The 20,576-nt window shown below is 44.0% G+C and overlaps 1 protein-coding gene across 1 annotated transcript in view; it reads right to left on the bottom strand.

Moving 5' to 3' along the window:
• Positions 1-20,576, bottom strand: part of HPRT1 (hypoxanthine phosphoribosyltransferase 1) — a 63,606-nt gene that overhangs the window by 9,150 nt on the left and 33,880 nt on the right. Inside the window, exons 4-6 of the mRNA XM_056130180.1 lie at positions 12,413-12,478; positions 8,560-8,577; positions 218-300 (exon numbers count right to left, since the gene is read on the bottom strand). Of these exons, the coding sequence (XP_055986155.1) occupies positions 218-300; positions 8,560-8,577; positions 12,413-12,478 (167 nt within the window). The remainder of the gene's footprint in view (positions 1-217; positions 301-8,559; positions 8,578-12,412; positions 12,479-20,576) is intronic.

The raw sequence follows: 20,576 nt of genomic DNA, 5'->3' as shown, positions 1-20,576 counted from the left end.
GAAGATAAAAGGACACTAAGCACATTCACCCAGACAAAGAAATAATCACTTAATCCTCTTCCAAATGAAGAAAAGATCTTATGTCAAAGCTTCATATGGAAGGCTAGGATGCATGCTTTGCACGTGGGAGGCCTGCACTTTATCCCTGCCACCACATGGTCCCTTATGCACCACTGCCCCCAAAACAAAAACAGGTTTTTTTTTAAATAATCCATACCTTGCAACCTTGACCATCTTGGGATTATGCTGCTTGACCAAGGACAGCAAAGTTTGCATTGTTTTGCCAGTGTCAATGATGTCCTTCACAAAAAAGAAAAGGCATGTGAATGATAAATAAAACCATCGGCACTTGAAATTCCAAGTCATTATGCACACATGTAAAATATCCAAACCCCAGGGGTGATCAGGAGAATGTCATTTTCCTCAGAGCGGTGCTTCTCACCATAATCCACACACTGAGCTACCTGGATATCTGAAAATCATCTGGCTGTCCACAGGCAGCAGGAATGAATGCGAGTTGTTAGGACTGGATTTTAGAGTCACCAAGAGGTTTGGGCCAGAGTGGCAGTACAGAAGAGAGGGCGCTTGCCTTGCAAGTGGCTGACCTGGGTTCGATCCCCAGCATCACATATGGCCCCCCAAGCCCTGCCACTAGTGATCCTTGAGCAGAGCCAGGAGTCAGCCCTGAGCACTGCTGGGTGTGGCCCAAAAACCAAAAATAAAAATGAGGTCAACGACAGTAAGTTTTAGAACAGACGTTCTTGTATAAACACAAAAGTAGGAGTGTTTTTTTTTCTTTTTGTTTTTTGGGTCACACCTGGCGATGCACAGGGGTTACTCCTGGCTCTGCACTCAGGAATTACTCCTGCTGTTGCTCAGGGGACCATATGGGATGCTATGAATCGAACCCAGGTCGCTCACATGAAAGGCAAATGCCCTACCCGCTGTGCTATCACTCGAGCCCCAGTAGGAGTGTTTTATCAGAGCTAGGGTGCTGGCCTTCATTATAAATACATAAATTTCATATGCCATATAAATTTGATAAATTTCATAAATACATAAACTTCATATGCATCTCACGCCAACTCTCCAATGTAAGTGGTCAGCAGACCAAACTTTGAGAAACTGCTGTAGACCACCTGAAAGTATCTTGCTAGTTCATGGGCTGAACACATGCTTTGCATGAGGGCTGACTGGGTGTCCTACCAGGCACCACATGGTCCCCTGAGCACCACAGGAGAGAGCCCTGAGCACCACCGAAGGTTACCCTCAACCCCCTGGAAAGTATTCAAATAAATACGGTTTTACTATATAAAATGATTTTACATGCAAGTGACTCAGCTATTCAGTCAGAAGTAGAGCATTAGGGACCAGAGCAGCCGTATAGCGAGTAGGGCACTTCCCTCACCTTCATGCAGCTGAAACGGTTTGATTCCTGGTCCCTGAGCAATACTGGGTGTGCTCCCCACATCACAAAAAATGTGAGGACACTATTCCATCAACACATCTCTATCTGGGAAAATATTTCTGACACCACAACCCTAAGCTCTTCCAGGAAAACACAGATAGAAAGTCGTGCTTTCACCAAATTAGATAGGAAAGTAACACAGCAGCCAACTAGGCTCAACTAACAAAAATACGAACACAGAAGGCTCAACTAGCAATAACAGCTTAGTAAACCCTCAGACAAGGATTTAATGTCCTTCCTGGTGATAGATACCAATCTTCACAAATTTCCTTTTACTGAAGTACTTTTTTAATAATTCCATTAGCCAATTATGCAAGAAGCATCCCATACGGTCCCCTGAGCACCACCAAAAGTGATTCCTGAGTGTAGAGCCAGGAGTAAGCTCTGAGCACTCCTGGGTGTGCCCCCCACCAAAAAAATAATGAAGAACCCCCTGGCAAAATCCAGCAAGAAAATGGACTCCCTTGGGAGCAGGGAGGTAACTCAAAGGGCTGGAGGACATGCCTTGCATGCTTAGAACCCCAAGCTTGATCCCCAGCACTGCCAGGAAGAGCCCTGGAGGTCCCAGAGTATGACCAGGTGTGGTCCTAGTGGCCCCTAGAGGCCAAGGCAGCACCGCCGTGCTGAGCCTGAACATTCAACCATCCATCCAGCCTGTTGGATGAGGATCACCCTGATGGCCTTGAGGTCTCCTGATTACTCTTTGGGAGTACCTCACATGATTACTCTTTGGGAGTACCTCACATGAAAAAGGAACATAGGCCCCTAAGTGTTATAACCACAGGAAATAAATTCTACCATTCAGAAGAATGAACTGATAAGAGGGCCAAAAGCCTTGGGACTCGAGCTCCAACTTCAGTCCTGCCTGAGAAGGAGAGTCCAGAACACTGCCCAGCTAACCTGTACTTGGGACCCGAGACCAGCACTGCATTTTCTTTGAAGCCGTGAAGCCTGTGGCATTCTGTAAAGCAGTACTATCCAAGAAAAAGCAATCGATTCAAAACAGAACTAATGAGTCATCCACGTTTGGAAAAAAAAAAGACAAGCAGCTTCCCAGGCGCTCAATGTACAGAAAGCTTTTAAGTCAAGAAGCTGACATTTCTACAAACCTTAACAAAAGAGGAAGCAAGGGTTACTGTTGTTCTTAAGCCGTCGACTATAATTTTCCATAAAGGAATGGAGTCTGTTTGTGGGGATATAAAGCATCTAACCACTTGGATACGTATGTTGGCAATAGTACAGATGAAAACGCATCAATTCTGCAGCTCTAGTAATTTCACTTCTAAGTGCCTGCATCTAGGGGGATCTCGTACCCGGGCACATGGGAACAGGCAAAAAGGATGCTCTTAGCAGCTCTTTGTCATTGCAAAAATGGGATGCAAACTCCCTATTTATAGGGCAATAAATTCATTTGTACACTGCCATGTTATATGGCACTTAAAGGCCAATTAACTCCATATGTCTCAAACTGAACAACCTTAAAACCAATAGACTGCTTTTTGCTCTGCTTTATTTTGTGTTGTTTGGTTTTGGGTTTGGGAGCCGTATCTATTGATGCCTTGAAGTTACTCCCAGTGGTGTTAGCCGGATCCCTGGGCAGTGCTAGAGATAAAATCCAGGGCTTCCTCATGCAAAGCATACGCTCTGGTTCTCAGAGTCACCACCCCAGTCCCCAAACCAATAGTTTTATGTGAGCACAAGATATACAAGTAGGGGCTGGAGCGATAGCACAGAGGGTAGGGCGTTTGTCTTGCACGCGGCTGACCTGGGTTTGATTCCCAGCATCTCATATGGTTCCCTGAGCACCGCCAGGAGTAATTTCTGAGTGCAGAGCCAGGAGTAACTCCTGTGCATTGCCAGGTGTGACCCAAAAAAGCAAAAAAAAAAAACATAAATAACTGTAAAGTCTAAAGCACAGGCATTGCATGTGGGAGGCCAGGGTTCAATCCCCAGTATAACCTGGTCCCCTGAGCACTACCTGGAGTGACCAGCTCAGAGCTAGTGTAGTCCCTACACACCACCAGGTATGTCCCCAAAACAACACCACACTGCCCAACTCTGCATGGGAATGATATATGCCAATGTTAAGAACCGTCATCCATTGTCTGAGAAAGAAGACAAAGTACAGGGATGGCTTTTAGCCAGTACTGGTAGTTTTTAAAAATCTGGAAAAGTGAAAAGGAAAACCATTTTGATACCAGAAGGAAACATGGCAAAATGTTAACAGTATGCGGTGGGTTTGAGGGTGTTAACATATTCTTTTCAAAGTATTTCATACCGAAGATGTGGGGATGCTTACATCACCCTTGACCCCAGAGAATAGAGAGAAGGACAGAGAATGAAACAAACTGAGGTGGGAAGAATATGAAGAAATGAAGTAACAGGGGAACAGGGTGAGGGGGCCTTCGGTACACTGGTAACATGAGGGTGCAGTACAGCTTTTTTTTTTTTTTTTGCTTTTTGGGTCACACCCGGCGATGCTCAGGGGTTACTCCTGGCTCATGCATTCAGGAACTGCTCCTGGCGGTGCTCAGGGGACCATATGGAGTGCTGGGAATCGAACCTGTGTCGGCGTTATTGGCTGCGTGTAAGACAAACCCCCTACCCGTTGTGCTATCACTCCAGCCCCAGGTGCAGTACAGCTTTAATCCAAACCACAGACTCAACACTGAACAGGAGATCCAATCACCAACCACCAAACTTTAAGGCATGCCTGTCAAGGTGGCAGATTGCGGGAGTTGCAGGGAACTTGGGAACACTGGGAGAGGGGAGCTGACACTGATGATGGGATTGGTGCTATAACACTGTATATCTAAAGCTCAACTATCAACTATCTTTAATACCGTCACAGTACTCCTGTTGTTCATCAATTTGCTCGAGCAGGCCCAGTAACGTCTCCATTGTGAGACTTTGTTGTTACTATGTTTGGCATATGGAACACATCACAGGTAGCTTGCCAGGCTTTGCCGTGCAGGCGAGAAACGCTCAGTAGCTTTTCAGGCTCTCCAAGAGGGGTGGAGGAATTGAACTCGGGTCAGCCATGCTGGCTGCGTGCAAGGCAAACGCCCTACCCGCTGTGCTATCGCTCCAGCCCAAGAAACGGTCACGGTCCTCCCATTGTTCATAGATTTGCTCGAGCAGGCCCAGTAACATTGTGAGACTTGTTACTGTGTTTGGCATATTGAATACGTCATGGGTAGCTTGCCAGGCTTTGCCGTGCAGGCGAGATACTCTCGGTAGCTTGCCAGGCTCTTTGAGAGGGGCGGAGGAATCGAACTCGGGTCAGCCATGTTGGCTGCGTGTAAGGCAAACACCCTACCCGCTGTGCTATTGCTCCAGTCCATTTTTGATAAACTTTAAAAAACCTTAAAGAGTACTAGGACTTCAGTTCGGTTTAAGGCTGTATTAGATTTAGAGAAGGTTTAAAGAAATGGTTTTTGCTCTGGATTGGATGCTGAGATATAAAAAGAACTTGGTCTTTGTTCTGTGTTAAAAAACAAAATACTGGGGCTGGAGCAATAGTACAGTAGATAGGGCATTTGCCATGCACACAGCCAACCTGGGTTTGATTCCTGACCTTCCAGGAGCAACCCCTAAGCATCACCAGGTGTAACCCAAAAATAAGCAAAAACAAAAAAATTATAACTAAAAATAAAAAGCAATAAATGCAAATGAATTGCCTTTGAGGAGGTGATTTTGGAGTGGAATCTGAAAAGGTTAAATACGAGATAAGAGAGGGAATAAGAACACATCCAGCCCAAGAAATAAGAAGCAAGCAGCAGAAACAGTCTAAATGACAATCAGGGAACAGATCAACAAAGTATGGTACATCCATACAAGGGAATTATTATTCAGGAACTCAAAAAAATGAAGTACTGATAAAGGCTACAATATAGAGGGACCCGGAAAGCACTGGGTTAAGAAAAACAAGTCACCTGGGACCAGAGTGATAGTACAGCAGGGAGGGTGTTTGCCTCGCAAGCCCTGGCATCCTGTATGGTCCTCCAAGCACTGACAGGAGTGATCCCTGAGTGCAGAGCCAGGACTAACCCCTAGCAGCGCTGAGTGTGGAGCGAGGGAGGGAGTGAAGGAGGGTCGAGAGGGAGAGAGATAAAGAGGGGGGTGGAGACAGTATTTTTAATGGGGAGAAGAAACAAAAAGATAGGGTCAAGGGAGTCAATTCTAAGTTCCATCTTTATTAAAAAGAACATAAAAGTCTGAGGTCATGTTTGCTTCAACTGGTGACAGTTGGTCTCTGGGAAGGAAAATAAACTAGTGCCATCACTAGTCCCCATGTGGAGAAATTTGCTTGATCAATAACATGTTCTGCAACATTGACTATGGAGATGCTCGCACAATGCTGTAACTACAGTAAACCCTAGTGACCATAACATTAGTGACGGGGATGGATGACATGAATTGTATCTCAATGAAACGGATTTGCAAAAGGAACAGAGAAAGAATGAAGGGCAGAAAACTGGGGGATACAAGTACTGAGAAACAGAGCATTTTTTGTTTGTTTGCTTACCGGGGGTGGGAGATCTGAGCCACATCCAGAGTTCTAAGGCCTACATCCTAGCGCTATGCTCAGGAGTCCTGGTTATGCTCAGGAGACCAAACTGTACTGAGGATGCAAAGCACAGTCGCTGGCAGGCAAGGCAAGTACCTCACTCCCTGTACCAGCTCCGGCAGAGCTTTTTCAGGCTGGGTTAAGGAGCTGAGCAAAATTTTCCTCGTGAGCGAAGTGGAAAAGAGGTAAACATGAAGATTGCCTCGTTGGGTTTAAGAAGATTCATTTGACAGCTCTTTCTGCAGACGTGTCTGTAAACAGCGAGTTTAGGGTCTTTAAATTGCCGAGAATGAGCAGCTAAATGTGTAGCTACGGCACTGCTCGAATCGCACGTGAAAGGCAGTTAATTACATGAACAGACAGAGGCAGGAAGTCTGATAACAGTATGCGTCTTTGCGCTCAATTTCTTGGAAATAGTCAAGCTCTTGGCAGAAGTTGGGCATTGCAGTTTGAACAGATCTATCTGAAGTGGGGCACATTATTCTCCTCTAACTCCACCTGAGAATTATCAGGTGTCGTGTTTGCAATTACTCAGTTGTGTTTGTTTGCTGGCTCATTATGTGACTGAAGACTCTTCGGGGGTTATGTTTAAGAGACAGAGGGAGAGAGCGCCAAGTATAGAGACTAGGACGGGCGGCTGCTGAAGAAATTCAGGCTGATTTCTGGGAAATTTCGAGAAATTTCTGATTTCCGATTTCATGCTGGGGCACCACTGCAAACCTCTGACGGACTAAAGCACTAAAAGCATCTCAGTAGGAGGCACCGATCACAGCTGGACCTTAGGTTTCTAGATAGTGGTAAAGGCAAAGAAAAATATGAAAGGGGGACAGGAAAAAATCCTGAAAAAGCATATATACTTGACACAGTGGTGCAGGGAGGCTGACATTCTGGAGTTAGGATATGCCTGAAACTTTATTATTAACAGTATTGTACATCATAGGGCTCCCAAAATATTAAATAAAAAACAGGAGCGATAGCACAGCGGGTAAGGCATTTGCCTTGCATGCGGGCTGACCCAGGTTCGAATTCCAGCATCCCATTTGGCACCCCGAGCACCACCAGGAGTGATTCCTGAGTGCAGAGGCAGGATTAGGCCATGAACATCGCCGGGTATGACCCAAAAAGTGAAAATAAATAAATAAATAAATAAGGCTGGAGAGATAGTGAAGGCATTTACCTCGAATGCAGCCAACTCCAGTTTAAACCTTGGCACTACTCATGGTTCCCCTGAGTCTCGGCCGGGGTTACTCCTGAGCACTTAAGGGCCCAACACCCCATCCCCCAAATATAAAGTAAAAAGTATGTATATATAGGCTGGTAGCTGGTGATACATGATCAGGGAAATATGAATGGAAGGAGAGAAAAGAAGGTAAGGGGATGCAGGTTCTATACTGGGTGACCAGGGAAGGCTCAGTGAGGTCATTTACGAAACCCACGGAGCTACAGGAAGTGATGATTTGATCTTTACTTACTTCAACTCTGCTGAACTTCTGGGTACCCATCTCCTCAGCACTTAGAAGAAAGGCTGGGACAAAGGGAACCCTTAATACATTTGACTATTGTTAAATACAAGATCCTGAGGGCCATAATAGTAAATGAAAACTACTATCAAATTATATTCTTTTATATGTGTCAAATATTGCATAAGGCATTATTTAAGCAGGATACTTTTGTGCATGTTTTGTTTTGGGGCAACACCCAGTAGTGCTCAGGGCTTACTCCTATCTCAGGGATCATTCCTGGCAATACTCAGGGGGACTAGATGTGGTGCTCGGGATCAAACCTGGGCTCATTACATGCGTAATACAAGGCAAACACCTGACCCACTGTGCCCAACACAAGGATACTTGTTTTCAAAAATTGAAGTTCTAAATCAAAAAGAGAGGGGTAAGAAATACAGCCATTTCCCCCTATTATTCAGAGCTGGAGTGACAGTACAGCGGTAGGGTGTTTGCCTTGCACCCGGCAGACCCGAGTTCGATTCCTCTGCCCCTGTCGGAGAGCCCGGCAAGTTACTGAGAGTATCTTGTCCGCACTGCAAAGCCTGGCAAGCTCCCCGTGACATATTCGATATGCCAAACACAGTAACAACAAGTCTCACAATGGAGACATTACTGAGCCCACTCGAGCAAATTGATGAACAACGGGAGGACAGTGCTACAGTGCTACTCCATAAAAATAAATTACAAATTTTTTTCCAAGAATTTTTTTTTTCTGTCTAAGACAGGTTGAGCAATCAAACTCAGAAAGAGGGGCTGGAAATGTAGTTCAAGTGGGGAGGGTGCTTGCCTTGAACATAGCAGATCTGGGTTTGATTCCCAGCAGCCCAGATGTCAGTCCCCTGAACCAGCCAGGAGTGATCCTGAATGCAGAGCCAAGAATAAGCCCTGTGGCACAGCCAGGTGTGGCCCCCAAACAAACAAAAAGACAAAGAGGAATTTCTTGCCTTGGCTTACCTCTCAGCTTCTGCATACCACATTAAAAAAACATAGACATTACATTAAAAGTATGAAGAACTTACTTCCACGATCAAGACATTCTAGAAGAGAAAAGAAATTGAACATTAGTACAATGAGTCAGTGTTTCCGATTAAGCACGCAAATCACATCATAATAAACTCTAAGGAATTGTACAAATTTTTGTCTGACAACCCTTACTAAATAAACCAAATCCTGATTTACAGAATTTTACCCATGGGTAAAATTGCGAACCTGAACTAGTATCTGTCATCTGACACAAAGAAATCTAATTTGTACAATAACCCCCAAACCAAAACGCTGCATTTAATATACTGGAATCCAGGCTGAAACTTATCTACAACTTTCTGGATGTCCTCATATTCTTGGGATTGGTTTTAAAAAAAACAAAACGATGTTTTCTTCCTCTGTCGCCTCCACCCCAATTTCTACCTCCCAGAAATTTAAAGCTGGAAGAAATCTTAGAGAAAACACTAAGGAGGATGTAGCCACGGTAGACAGTACTCTCTATGCTTCTTTTAGTTAGAAGAACAAGGGAACATCATCTGTCACACTGACTGGAATGACTGTCACAGGGCCAGAGAGATAGAACAGGGGTGAAGGCATTTGCCTTCTATGTGATCAACCTGAGTTTGATCCCGGGCACTGAGTATGGTCCCCTGAGTACCGCCAGGGGTCACTCCTAGCACAGAGCCAGAAACAGCCCCTGAGAACTGCTTGAGCACGGCCCCAAAACAAAAACAAAAAAGAGGGAAAGAGATATCCCCAAATTGCGGCAATCCAAAGGCACAGAACAAATGAGTAATATTAAGATTTTTTTTTAATTTAGGAGACCCACGTCAATTCTAATTCAATTGTGAATACATTAAAGACTGAAGAAAAGCCTTGTGTTTTCTTTTCCAACAAATGCCAGCATTAGTGTAAAGAGTGCCGATATCAAACATTTCTTGACTCAGACTGTGGCGCTGTCACCTTAACAGCTATCTGCTTAGAACATCTTCACAGCCAGCCAGGAAGATGACCGAGACAGTAAGCAGGCAATACAGCCACAGAGAGTTCTTACTTCCCTCCTTCGTACCTCAACTCATTTGCCTCCTTCCAGAGATACTGCATTTTCAAAATTCAGTCAAACAGAATACCACCCATTAACGGATGGATCACTATTTCGCCACAATTGTGGTCCTTTCTCCGCAGTTTCTCTACCCTAACAGACACACCTGAAGGATGACATTTTCCCATCAGTAACCCTGACTCACGACGGCAGTAATTGGTACCATGGAGTAGAATTAAGAGTTTGAACACAGCAATGAATTTGGGAACAGAGACACTCGATTCTAGCCTTCCCTCAAATAAATCTAGCTCGACAATCCTGACTAAGTCATAAGAATACTTTCTTTCTTTACCTTTTCTTTTTTTTTGTATTCTCCCCTAGATGTTCAGTCATATGAGTGAGTGTAGGCAGAGTGTTTCTCAACAGGGGAGGGGGGGGTCATATGGACCCCATGGGTCCTCAGCATATTCCAAGGGGACCAAAGGGGAAAACAACATGTCGATGGGGGAGGCCAGGGCATGAGTCCAGGGAACCAGCTGGTAGGACGGAGAATGGGGCGGGGAGGTGCAGGAAAGGAACAAGACCGGAGTAGGGGGCGCGGGAGGAAATACTGGTTTAGACAAATACAAGTCCCGAGTGATTTAATACTTGTTCTAATACAAAATTGCACTATCTAGATTATGATCAGTACTATTGAAAAAAAATAAAATGAGAAAAGCTGTGCTGCCTGCAAGATAAAAATCTTAAAAATACAATAATGAGAATTACTGCCGTTATAAAGAGCAGCCGTGCTCATTAATAAATGAAAAATGAGCCTCAGAAGTGCAATGACGTCTCTGGAGTCAGAAAAGCAGCCAGGTGGGAGCACAGAGACTCAAAGAGGTGCTCCCTGAGCCCAAAGCCCACAGTATTAAGCATTAATCACTGGTGAGGGGGAGTAAGGTATTGACGTAGATGTGTATCTGCAAACAGTGTCCCCAAAAGAGCGAATGGAATCAAAGTCTAAATGACCCATAATTTCACCACCAAGAAGTAACTTCACCCGATTTATGTGTCTGGACTTCCCCACACACACATACAGACACACACAATAATGTGCTCGACTGCAACTATCATGAAAAGAAAGTGATTTGAAAAAGAGAGACCTTTTAAGATCACAGAGCTACCTAGTGGATCAGAACCATTAGGTGGGAAAGGCAAGGTCAAACGGAATCACAGAGTGCTTTGAAGGCCGGGCCCCTTTCAGCAGTAAAAACTGATTATAGGAGTGAGGCTTCAAATGACTTCTAAATATAGGCAAAGCTCGCTGAAAGGGAAGGAGGACCGGTCTGGCAGGGGTGCACTGAACGGGCAGGAAGGAGAGTCGGCAGATCATAACTTCTCCTTTGAAGTTTTCAAAAGATGTTGAGGAGGACAATGTTAGCCCGCCCTGACCCTGATATGGACCCGCAGAATTGAACACAGGTGTTGTCTGTTCATTTCCTAGCAGACCCGCAGAGGTACTTTGTGAACGTGAGGGCCAGAGACAGGACAGGAGTTCAGGCACTTGCCCTGCACGCGGCCATGCTGGGTTTGACCAACTCCCCCCACCAGACACATTTCCCAGCACTGCATAGGGTCCCCTGAGCCCAGTCAGGAAGAAGCCCTGAGCACCACCATGTGTGGCCCAGCACTCCACACACAACACACACACACACAAATCTAAAAGAAGAAAAGACTGCAAGCCAGATAGACCTACATTCAAATTCCAGCTTGACCACTTACTGCCTGTGGATGGTTGTAGGACTTAGGGAGTCCTTCAACCTTGCTTACTCTTCACAATCTGTAAACAAGGGGAAATAGCGCCTCCAAGCCCACAGGACCACTGTACAACTATTATGAGATAATGCCTTCATATTTGGCGGAGCTTTTAAGTAGAAAAAAAAAAAGAAACTGCAGCTTACACATGGCATGGCAGGGGAGATAGCTCAAAGGGCTGGTGTACATGCTTTGCATGCAGGGGGCCTAGTTAGATCCCAAGCACCACAAAGGCCTCTAAGCACTGTGCCTGCAAACAAGTGTGCCCCCTCTTGCAAAAGAGAGAAAAGCATGAGCAAGTTGACTTTCTTTTTTTTTTTTCTTTTTTCATTTTGGGTCACACCCAGCGATGCACAGGGGTTACTCCTGGCTCTGCACTCAGGAATTCCTCCTGGTATTGCTCGGGGGACCATATGCAATGCTGGGAATCGAACCCAGGTCGGCCGCGTACAAGACAAACGCCCTACCTGCTGTGCTAGGCTCTAGCCCCACAAGTTGACTTTCTAAAACAAGAATTTTTTTAATATTTATTTATTTTTTAATAGTGAGGCACCATGAGGTACAGTTGAAGAATTTTCATACATAAACGCATACTTTTGTTTTGGGGTCACACCCAGCAGTGCTCAAGGCTTTCTCCTGCCTGTTCTGTGCTCAGGGATCATCCCTGGCAGGGCTTGGAGGACATGATGTGGTGCCAGGATCAAACCCGGATCAGCTATACGCAAGGCAAGAGCTTTCCTTGCCCGTACCATATTTCCAGTCTTGCCTACCCACCCAGAGCCACATTATTAATGATCCCCAACTAAACCCTGAGAGATAAATAGCAGGATTTAGCGATAGATTCTTTTCCAGTTTTCTGGTTGATTCTGCTGCCTCTTTTGCTCTACAGACTTAAGAAAGGAACGACCCCACCCCCCCGACCTACACTGCTTGTGAAGATGAACTCTGCGCAAGCCCACAAACAACACTGTAAAGTGCCTCTCAGAGCGTGACAGAGAGCACGGTGTTAGTGACTGACTTCTACTGTAAACTGTCTCCAAAATACATACCTTTCCAGTTAACGTTGACAGGTCATCTCCACCGATGACTTTTATGTCCCCAGTTGACTGGTCATTCTAGTGAAAAACAAAATTGTATGAATATATACGGATGTATATCCTTGAACACAGCCACACTTGAAATTGCCAAACGCGAACTAGGAGATTTTAGAAGTTAGGTCTAATATCAAATCTAATGTCATAGTATTAGGTTATTCTACATGATAGAAATTCTAAGAACTATGTTTCCAGAAATGAATGATAGGGAACTTTTGACTAGAGAGTGATGGGGGAAATGGCTGTTACTGATTTGAGGCTCTCAATGTCCTAAAAATAAGACCCGTTTCTCCATGGGCAGTGTTACAGCAGCTATCCATCTTCAAGGCACGGTTCTGTCTGAAGCATGAGGGGCGTTATGGGCAGGACAGCTGTCTGGTTCTGGTCCTAAACCATTTCCATGAGTCAAGCAAGTTATCTTAGTAGCAAATATCCATATCACGTACAATTCCAAGGTTATTTCCGTGATAAGCTCAGTTCAGGCCCAGGTCATCTTCCACAAAGTCTACTGTAGCACTGTCCTCCTGTTGTTCATCCATTTGCTCGAGTGGGCACCAGTAACGTCTCCATGGTGAGACTTGTCATTACTGTTTTTGGCATATCGAATACACCATGGGGAGCGTGCCAGGCTCTGCCATGCGGGCAGGATACTCTGGGGAGCCTGGCAGGGTCTCCGAGAGGGAGGGAGAAATCGAAGCCAGGTGGGCGGCATGCAAGGCAAATGCCCTACGCACTGTGCTATCGCTCCAGCCTTCATAAGAGTCTAGGTTGCTCTTTTTTTAAAATATGACAATAATTTTATTTTTGTAAGTATATAAAGTGATATTATGGATCTTTGAAAACATCTGTATATAACTACAGTTGTTCATGATTTCATAAAATATTTTATTCTTAATCTTTCTTTTTTTTAAGGCACACCTCTTCAGCTCCCAATTTACTGCTCTTCCAGAATCCAGTAGACACCTTTACCAGAGTTTGACTCTACCTCCGAGAGCTGGGGGATCTGAACGATCACAACTGACTAGGTTCAAGAGAGAAAAATTAAGTGAAAAGGTAGACCAGGGGTTTGTACTTGCCCTCCCAGAAGCAAAACTTTTTTTTAAAAAGGCACAGTAATGACCATAGTGCTGCACCAGCATAGTAATAAAAGAGTACACGGAACAAAATATAGCCCAGAAACAGACCCCAAAGTAGATGAACATTTAGTATATGATAAAGATGGTGTTTTGAGTCAGTAAGTAAGAGATGAATTATTCAACAAATGGTGTTTGATAAATTTGTTATGCATGGGGGGAGGAATAAGTATGATCCCTACCTCATAGCATACACAAAAATAAATTCCGGATGCATTTAAATCTAAATGTAAAAAATAAAGCTATAAATAAACTGGAAGAAAATATAGAATATTTTTGCATTCTTTTTGTTGTCAGTTGTAGGGCCACACCTTTTGGAGGTCATTCTTGGCAGTGCTTGGGCAACCAGTAGGACTAGAAATCAAACCAGGGCTTTTTTTTTTCTTTTTGGGTCACACCCAGCGATGCACAGGGGTTACTCCTGGCTTTGCACTCATGAATTACTCTTAGTGGTGCTCGAGGGGACCATATGGAATGCCGGGAATTGAACCTGGGTTGGCCAATGCCCTACCTACTGTGCATTGCAAGGCAAATGCCCTTCCTACTGTGCTATCTCTCCAGCCCCAAGTCTGGACTCTGCATGCAAAGAATGTTTTGCATGAGGCTCAACATATTGAATTGAGCTCTCTCTCTCTCCAGCCCTAATTTTACATTGTCTTCTCCTTTGTGGTTTTTTTTTTTTTTTGGCTTTTTTGCACCACATCGGCGATGCTCAGGAATTACGCCTGGTTTTGCACTCAGAAATAACTCCCGGCAGTGCTCGGAAAACTATATGGGATGCCTGCCACAGAGGCAGGGTGGAATGGGGGGGGGTGGGGGTGGGAGGGATATTATCCATGGTGGTGGAAAGTGGGCACTGATGGAGGGATGGGTATTTGATCATTGTATAATCGAAACCCAAGCACAAAAAATTGTAAATCTACAACTGTACTTCATGGTGTTTCACTAATAAAAAGAAAAAAATCTAAAAAAAAAAAAAACAACTATATGGGATGCCAGGATCAAGCCTGGCTCGGCCACATGCAAGACAAGCACCCTATCCATTGTACTATCGCTCTGACCCCCTATTTTCATTGTTACAAAGGGTTAAAACCTTGGCTCAACATGTACCAAAACAAAAAGAGCTGTAACAAATATTCCTATTAAACACTGAACTCTAACAATAAGAACACAAGTCTGCAATCCAAAGATGGAAAGGCTATATAACATTTCAACTGATAGCTGGGAAGCACATACTAAAACAGTATAATTCTACTATTCACCCATGCAACTGACAAAACTTAAGGCAAGTGATATATGCTGGGGGGAATGAGGGAAAACAAGCATTCCTGGCACAACCCCTTGGGGGAATAATATTGCAATACCTATTAAAATTATCACTATCCATGCCATTTGCCCAAGTCATCCACTTCCAGGAATCGGTACTACGAATACTCACAAATCTGTAAATGAACATAGGATGACATTCAGAATATAATACTTAGTTATTAAATAAGAGAGGGGCTGAAGCGATAGTACAGCAAACACAGCACTGGTCCTTCATGCAGCCAAACATGGTTTAATCCCTGGCTCCCCATAGAGTCCCCCAGGCCCTGCCAGGAGTGATTCCTAAGTTTTGAGCTAGGAGTGAGCGTTGAGCACCAATGGGTGTGATCCCCACCCCCCCAAAAAAATAACCCTTGGAGAGAAATGTCATTGTTAACAAGAAACTACTTAAATTCATCCACACACTCTGAGACTGTGAGACTATTAAGAAGGAATCTAATAAGCTGTGCACAGAGATGAACAATAGAACACCAAGTAGGTCCAGGGATATATCTTAGAGGCAGAACACTTGGGCAAGTGTGAGGCTCTTGGTTTGATGCCCAACATGATCAAAATAGAGAATAGCATAAAAACAGAACAATGTGCTGCCTTAAAAACCATGTTTGTTTAGCATTTTATTTATTTCTTTTTTTTCAATTTTTTATTTTTATTATTTTGTTTAGCATTTTAAAAGGTACATGACCATCAGTTACTGTTTTGCAGTGAAAACAGAGAAATAAAGTTTACTTTTATTTATCTTTAGTTTTTTGGTTTTTGGGGTCCCACCTGGTGCTGCTTAGGGGTTACTCCCGGTTCTGCACTCAGGAATTATTCCTGGCACTGCAAGGGAGGCCAGAAGGGATGCCAGGGATCAAACCTGAATTGGTTACGTGCAAGGCAAGCGCCCTACCTGCTGTACAGTTGCTCCATCTCCAACAAGTTTACTTTTATATACGTCTTTATCTATGTTCATGTTTTACAGACTGTTATTTTTGAATAACACAAAGGGCCCTATTTCACTCAGTGTTACAAATTAAGCATAAGATATAAGCATGGCTTGATATCAAAAGACCCTTGCGTATTACATCTCAATGCAAATTATCTCCTATTCGATGTAACATAATACCGAGTTTCAAACATACAGAATTGATTAGTCCCTGTTTTTCTTTTCTTTTCTTCTTTTATAAAACCCGAAGCCTTAGAGGAGATTTACACTATAAATGGAAGTTCAACATTGCCATCTTCTGGAAAACTTTGGTATTACACCAGAACGTCAACGGTCCCTTTCTTACAGAACTGAATCATTGGTGAAGGGATTGGTGTTGAAAATATTAAACACAGTAACATTAATTATATCATATGACTAAAATTCAACTACCAATAACTTTGTAAATCACAGTTCCTTACATTTAAATTGAATAGTTTTAAATAAAAAATGTGGGAAAATATTCATGTTTGTTGTGACATTGTTTCATCACTTCATTACTTTTTAACTGATAAATAAAATTCTATTCTATTTTTAAAAAGATCTGAAAACTGGAGTGTAGAGCAAAAACCACTGTAATACAGGGACAGAGCAATAGTACAGTGGGCAAGGCACTTGCCTTGCAGGCAGCTGACCGTATTCGATCCCCAGCATCCCATATCGTCCATATTGTCTGCCAGGAGTGATCCCTGAGCATCAGAGCCAGAAATCAGTTCTGAGCACCACTGGGAGTGCCCCCCCAAAAAAAAGCCTGTGACACAAAAGTCATGAATGATTCCTTGCACTCAAGCCCCAGTGCCTCCTTATTTCACTGCCTTCCTTGTACTAGATCCAAATACATGACCCTAGGCAATGAAAAGAACAAAGGGAAACAAAATACATCCAAACCTCCACACCCTGTTCCTGTTTATAGTTTCAATCTCACTGAGGTTGTGTTTTGTTTTTCACGGACACATTTTTTTGTGGGCTAGAAATTGAACCCAGGACTCGTGCATGCAAAGGATGCAAAGGATGCACAGAGCCACCTTTGAAATGGAGGCTAATAAAGAAGATTCATTTCACATTGTTTGACCCTGCCTCCTGATGTTAGAAGTAAGAGTACAGAGGCAAGTGCCCCGTACTGCATATAAAACCCTATCAGTGAACCACAGTGCCAAAAAAGAGAACTATTTGGGGGCCATATCCAGCAGTGCACAGAGCTCACTCCTCCTGGCTCTGTGTTCAGGGATTACTACTGGCAGGGATCAGGGGACCATATTGAGTGCCCAGGATCAAACCCGGGTCGGTCACATGCAAAGCAAACACCTTACCCGCTGTACTATTGCTCCAGCCCCTTGACTAATTTTTTTTTAATTTTTCATTTTTTAAAAAATTTTTATTAGTGAAACACCATGAGGTACAGTTGTAGACTTACAAATTTTTGTGCTTGGGTTTCAGTTACACAATGATCAAGTACCCATCCCTCCACCAGTGCCCATTCTCCACCACCACTAATCCCAATATCCCTCCCACCCCCCATCCCCCCATCCCACTCCGCCTCTGTGGCAAGGCATTCCCTTTTGCTCTCTCTCTCCTTTTGGGTGCTGTGGTTTGCAAAAGAGGAATTGAGTGGCAATCATATAGTTTTTTAAAAGGCATCCACAAATCAATTCCTCGACTAAAGGCACTTCCTTCCCTCTCTCGTCCTTCCAGTATGGAACAGGTTTCTCAGGGCATCCCTGACCTGAGATGGAGAGGGGCAGAACCTTCCAAAGTTCGTCTTCCCTCTTCCCCCATCACCCCATTTCATCTCTGCAGTTCTCTGACACAGAGTCCAGCCTAAACTGAACTCAAGAGTTTTAGCGTCACCTACATAAACATCCCAGAAAACCTCTGTGGCTTTTCAAATATATACCTCCTTATCCATCGGTACTTCCATTTTTGTCTACTATCTTGAACCCAGGTGAAAAGATGAAAAGGAAAAAGAGAAGGAACTTTGTTTATACCTATTTGTCTATCCCTAGGAATTTGGGAAACTTCCGGGGAGCAACCAGAACTGCAGCCTAATATAGGAAAGGAAGGGAGAATGCAGGACCAAAGATGGCTCAAAGCGCTGGAGCACAGGCTTTTGCATAATACAGGCCTGGGATTGATCCCCAGCACCGCATTAGCACCCCAAACACAGCTGAAAGTGACCCCCTAACACAGAGAGGAGAGTAGTCCTATAGCATCACCAGGTGTGCCCTCAAAAGCCAAAGACAGACAGACGGAGACAGAAAGAAAATTGCCGTGACAAGTGATGACAAGTGATGAGTGGGATGCAAAAGAACAGCCTGAAACAAACTGAAGATGCAAGAGAGGTCAATTACCAAGGCAGGGGTCCCCAAAGGATGTGACTATTATTACCGATGTAGAAAGTTGAGGCTTAGCATTTAAAAATTCAGCCCTGGGCCAGAGCAATGGCACAGCGGGTAGGCCATTTGCCTTGCACGCAGCCGACCTGAGTTCAATCCCCGGCATCCCATATGGTCCCCCAAGCACTGCCAGGAGTAATTCCTGAGTGCAGAGCCAGGAATAAACCCTGAGCATCGCTGGGTGTGACCTAAAAAAGCACAAATAAATAAATAAATAAATAAATAAAAATTCAGCCCTAGTTTTGCCCTAAACTTCAGCCCATGCTTTCACAACAGAAGAACGGAGTTTGGCGGGGGGCGGGGGGAATCAGTCATTCTCTTCTACACCTCTAGTCAGGCTCCAAGTGAACCAAACTCAATCATGTTTTCCCTTATATCATCAAGGATCCTCTGTCCTTCCAACAGTTTTCCCGCATTTAGATCAAGTATCAACAGGAGTGAAAAATATAAGACTTGGGGTTGGAGTGATAGTACAGCAGGTAGGGCGTTTTTCTTGCATGCGGTTGACCCGGGTTCAATTCCCAGCATCCTATATGGTCCCCCGAGCACTGCCAGGAATAATTCCTGTGTGCAGAACCAGAAGTAACCCCTGAGCATTGCCGGGTGTGACCCGAAAAGAAAAAAAATATTAGACAACGTTACTTTTTAACGACATCTCACATGGAAAACATGAAAAATCGTAGATACTCGGCCACTATTCAATCAACTTTCTGCTGTTGCACAGGTATGTGTGAATTACTAGGGATGAAACCCAGGACCTCACACACACAAAGCATGTGCTCTGTGGCTAATCCACCTCTCCTGTCCTAAGAAAGTGTTGTTCTGGCATGTATGTATGCATGCATCTATGTGGACCACACCCAGCTGTGCTTAGAGATTACTCCCAGCAGGGCTGGGGGATTCTAGGCAGTGGCAGGGATCCAATCAGGGCTGGCTGCATGCAAGGCAAGCACTTTCCCCCTATACTACCTCTCCAACCCAGCACTGCTTTATAAAAAAAAAGGTTATCAGTTTTTAAAAGTATAAAGATAGGGGGTGCGGAGAGATCATCCAGCAGGTAGGGCATCTGACTTATATGTGGCCAACCTGGGTTCAATCCCCGACACCACATATGGTCCTCCAAGCCTTCCAGGAGTGACCCCTGACTGCAGAGCCAGGAGCAAGCTCTGAGCACCACTGGATGTGGCCTCGAAACAAAACAAACAAAGAGGTACAGTTTTTTTACCTTTGATATAAAAACAAAGGTGTATTTGATGGTTAGGGCCTATGGACAATCTACAACAGAACATGTGGCATTTTAAGCCTAAATTACTAAATTTTACATCGAATTAAAAAGTCAGCTCCTCTGTTGCACAAGACATTTAAAATACCCAGTAGCTACCAATGACTAGTGGCTCTGCATTAGTTCAGATAGAAAATTTTCCCATAGCTATGAAACAGAAAGTTCTAGTTATCAGTATTGCTCTAATCAGATCAAAATTGTCAATTAGCACAACACAGTACTAAGACTGCAGAGTGAGTACTTATATTTACTATCATAGTTTCAAGTACATTTTTCAAACCTTCAGAAATTACTGCATCATGGGACTGGAGTGATAGTACAGCCGGTAGGGCATTTGTCTTGTATGCAGCCGGCCCAAATTCAATCCCTAGCATCCCATATGGTCCCCCAAGCACTGCCAGGAGTAATTCCTGAGTGCAGAGCCAGGAGGAACCCCTGAGCATCATTGGATGTGACCAAAAAAGCAAATAAAATTATTGAATCCTATTTTCATGCTTTTCAATACAAGTTCTGGCTTGGGTCTAGATGTGATGAAATCATCATAGACAGATAACAGGTCCACGTTCTGCTGTGGATAATACCATATACAAAGAGATAAACTTTTTTCTGAACACATTCTTTCATTTCCTTAATTTCCTTTTTATGGGGCGGGGGTTGGGACCCAGCAGTGCTCAGGGCTCACTCCTGAATTTGCTCAGGGGTCACTCCTGGGTGCTGCTCAGGGGAACCTATGAAATGCCAGGGATTGAACTACAATAAGCCCCCTTAATTTTACTTTTCTATCTCTCCGCCCCCTTAATTTTATTTTTTATTTTTTTAATTTTGTGGTTTCATAGGACGAAATCTGAATCCTGCACCCTTATGTTCTAAAGTGCTTATGTAAGAACTTCAGTTGCCTGAAAATCACATCAAAGTAAAAATCCATCAGAAAGGGCTAGAAATCGTACTAATTCTATTTGTGTGAAAGCTTCCTTATACCAGAAGGGGTACACATCCCCATGCCTGCCAATTTAAATGGAAC

This window comes from Sorex fumeus, unplaced genomic scaffold, assembly GCF_029834395.1.
Source record: "Sorex fumeus unplaced genomic scaffold, SorFum_2.1 ptg000075l, whole genome shotgun sequence".
Classification (NCBI taxonomy): Eukaryota; Metazoa; Chordata; class Mammalia; order Eulipotyphla; family Soricidae; genus Sorex; species Sorex fumeus.
The sequence above is the reverse complement of the archived record's forward strand: the minus strand, read 5'-3'. Positions and strand labels throughout refer to the sequence as shown.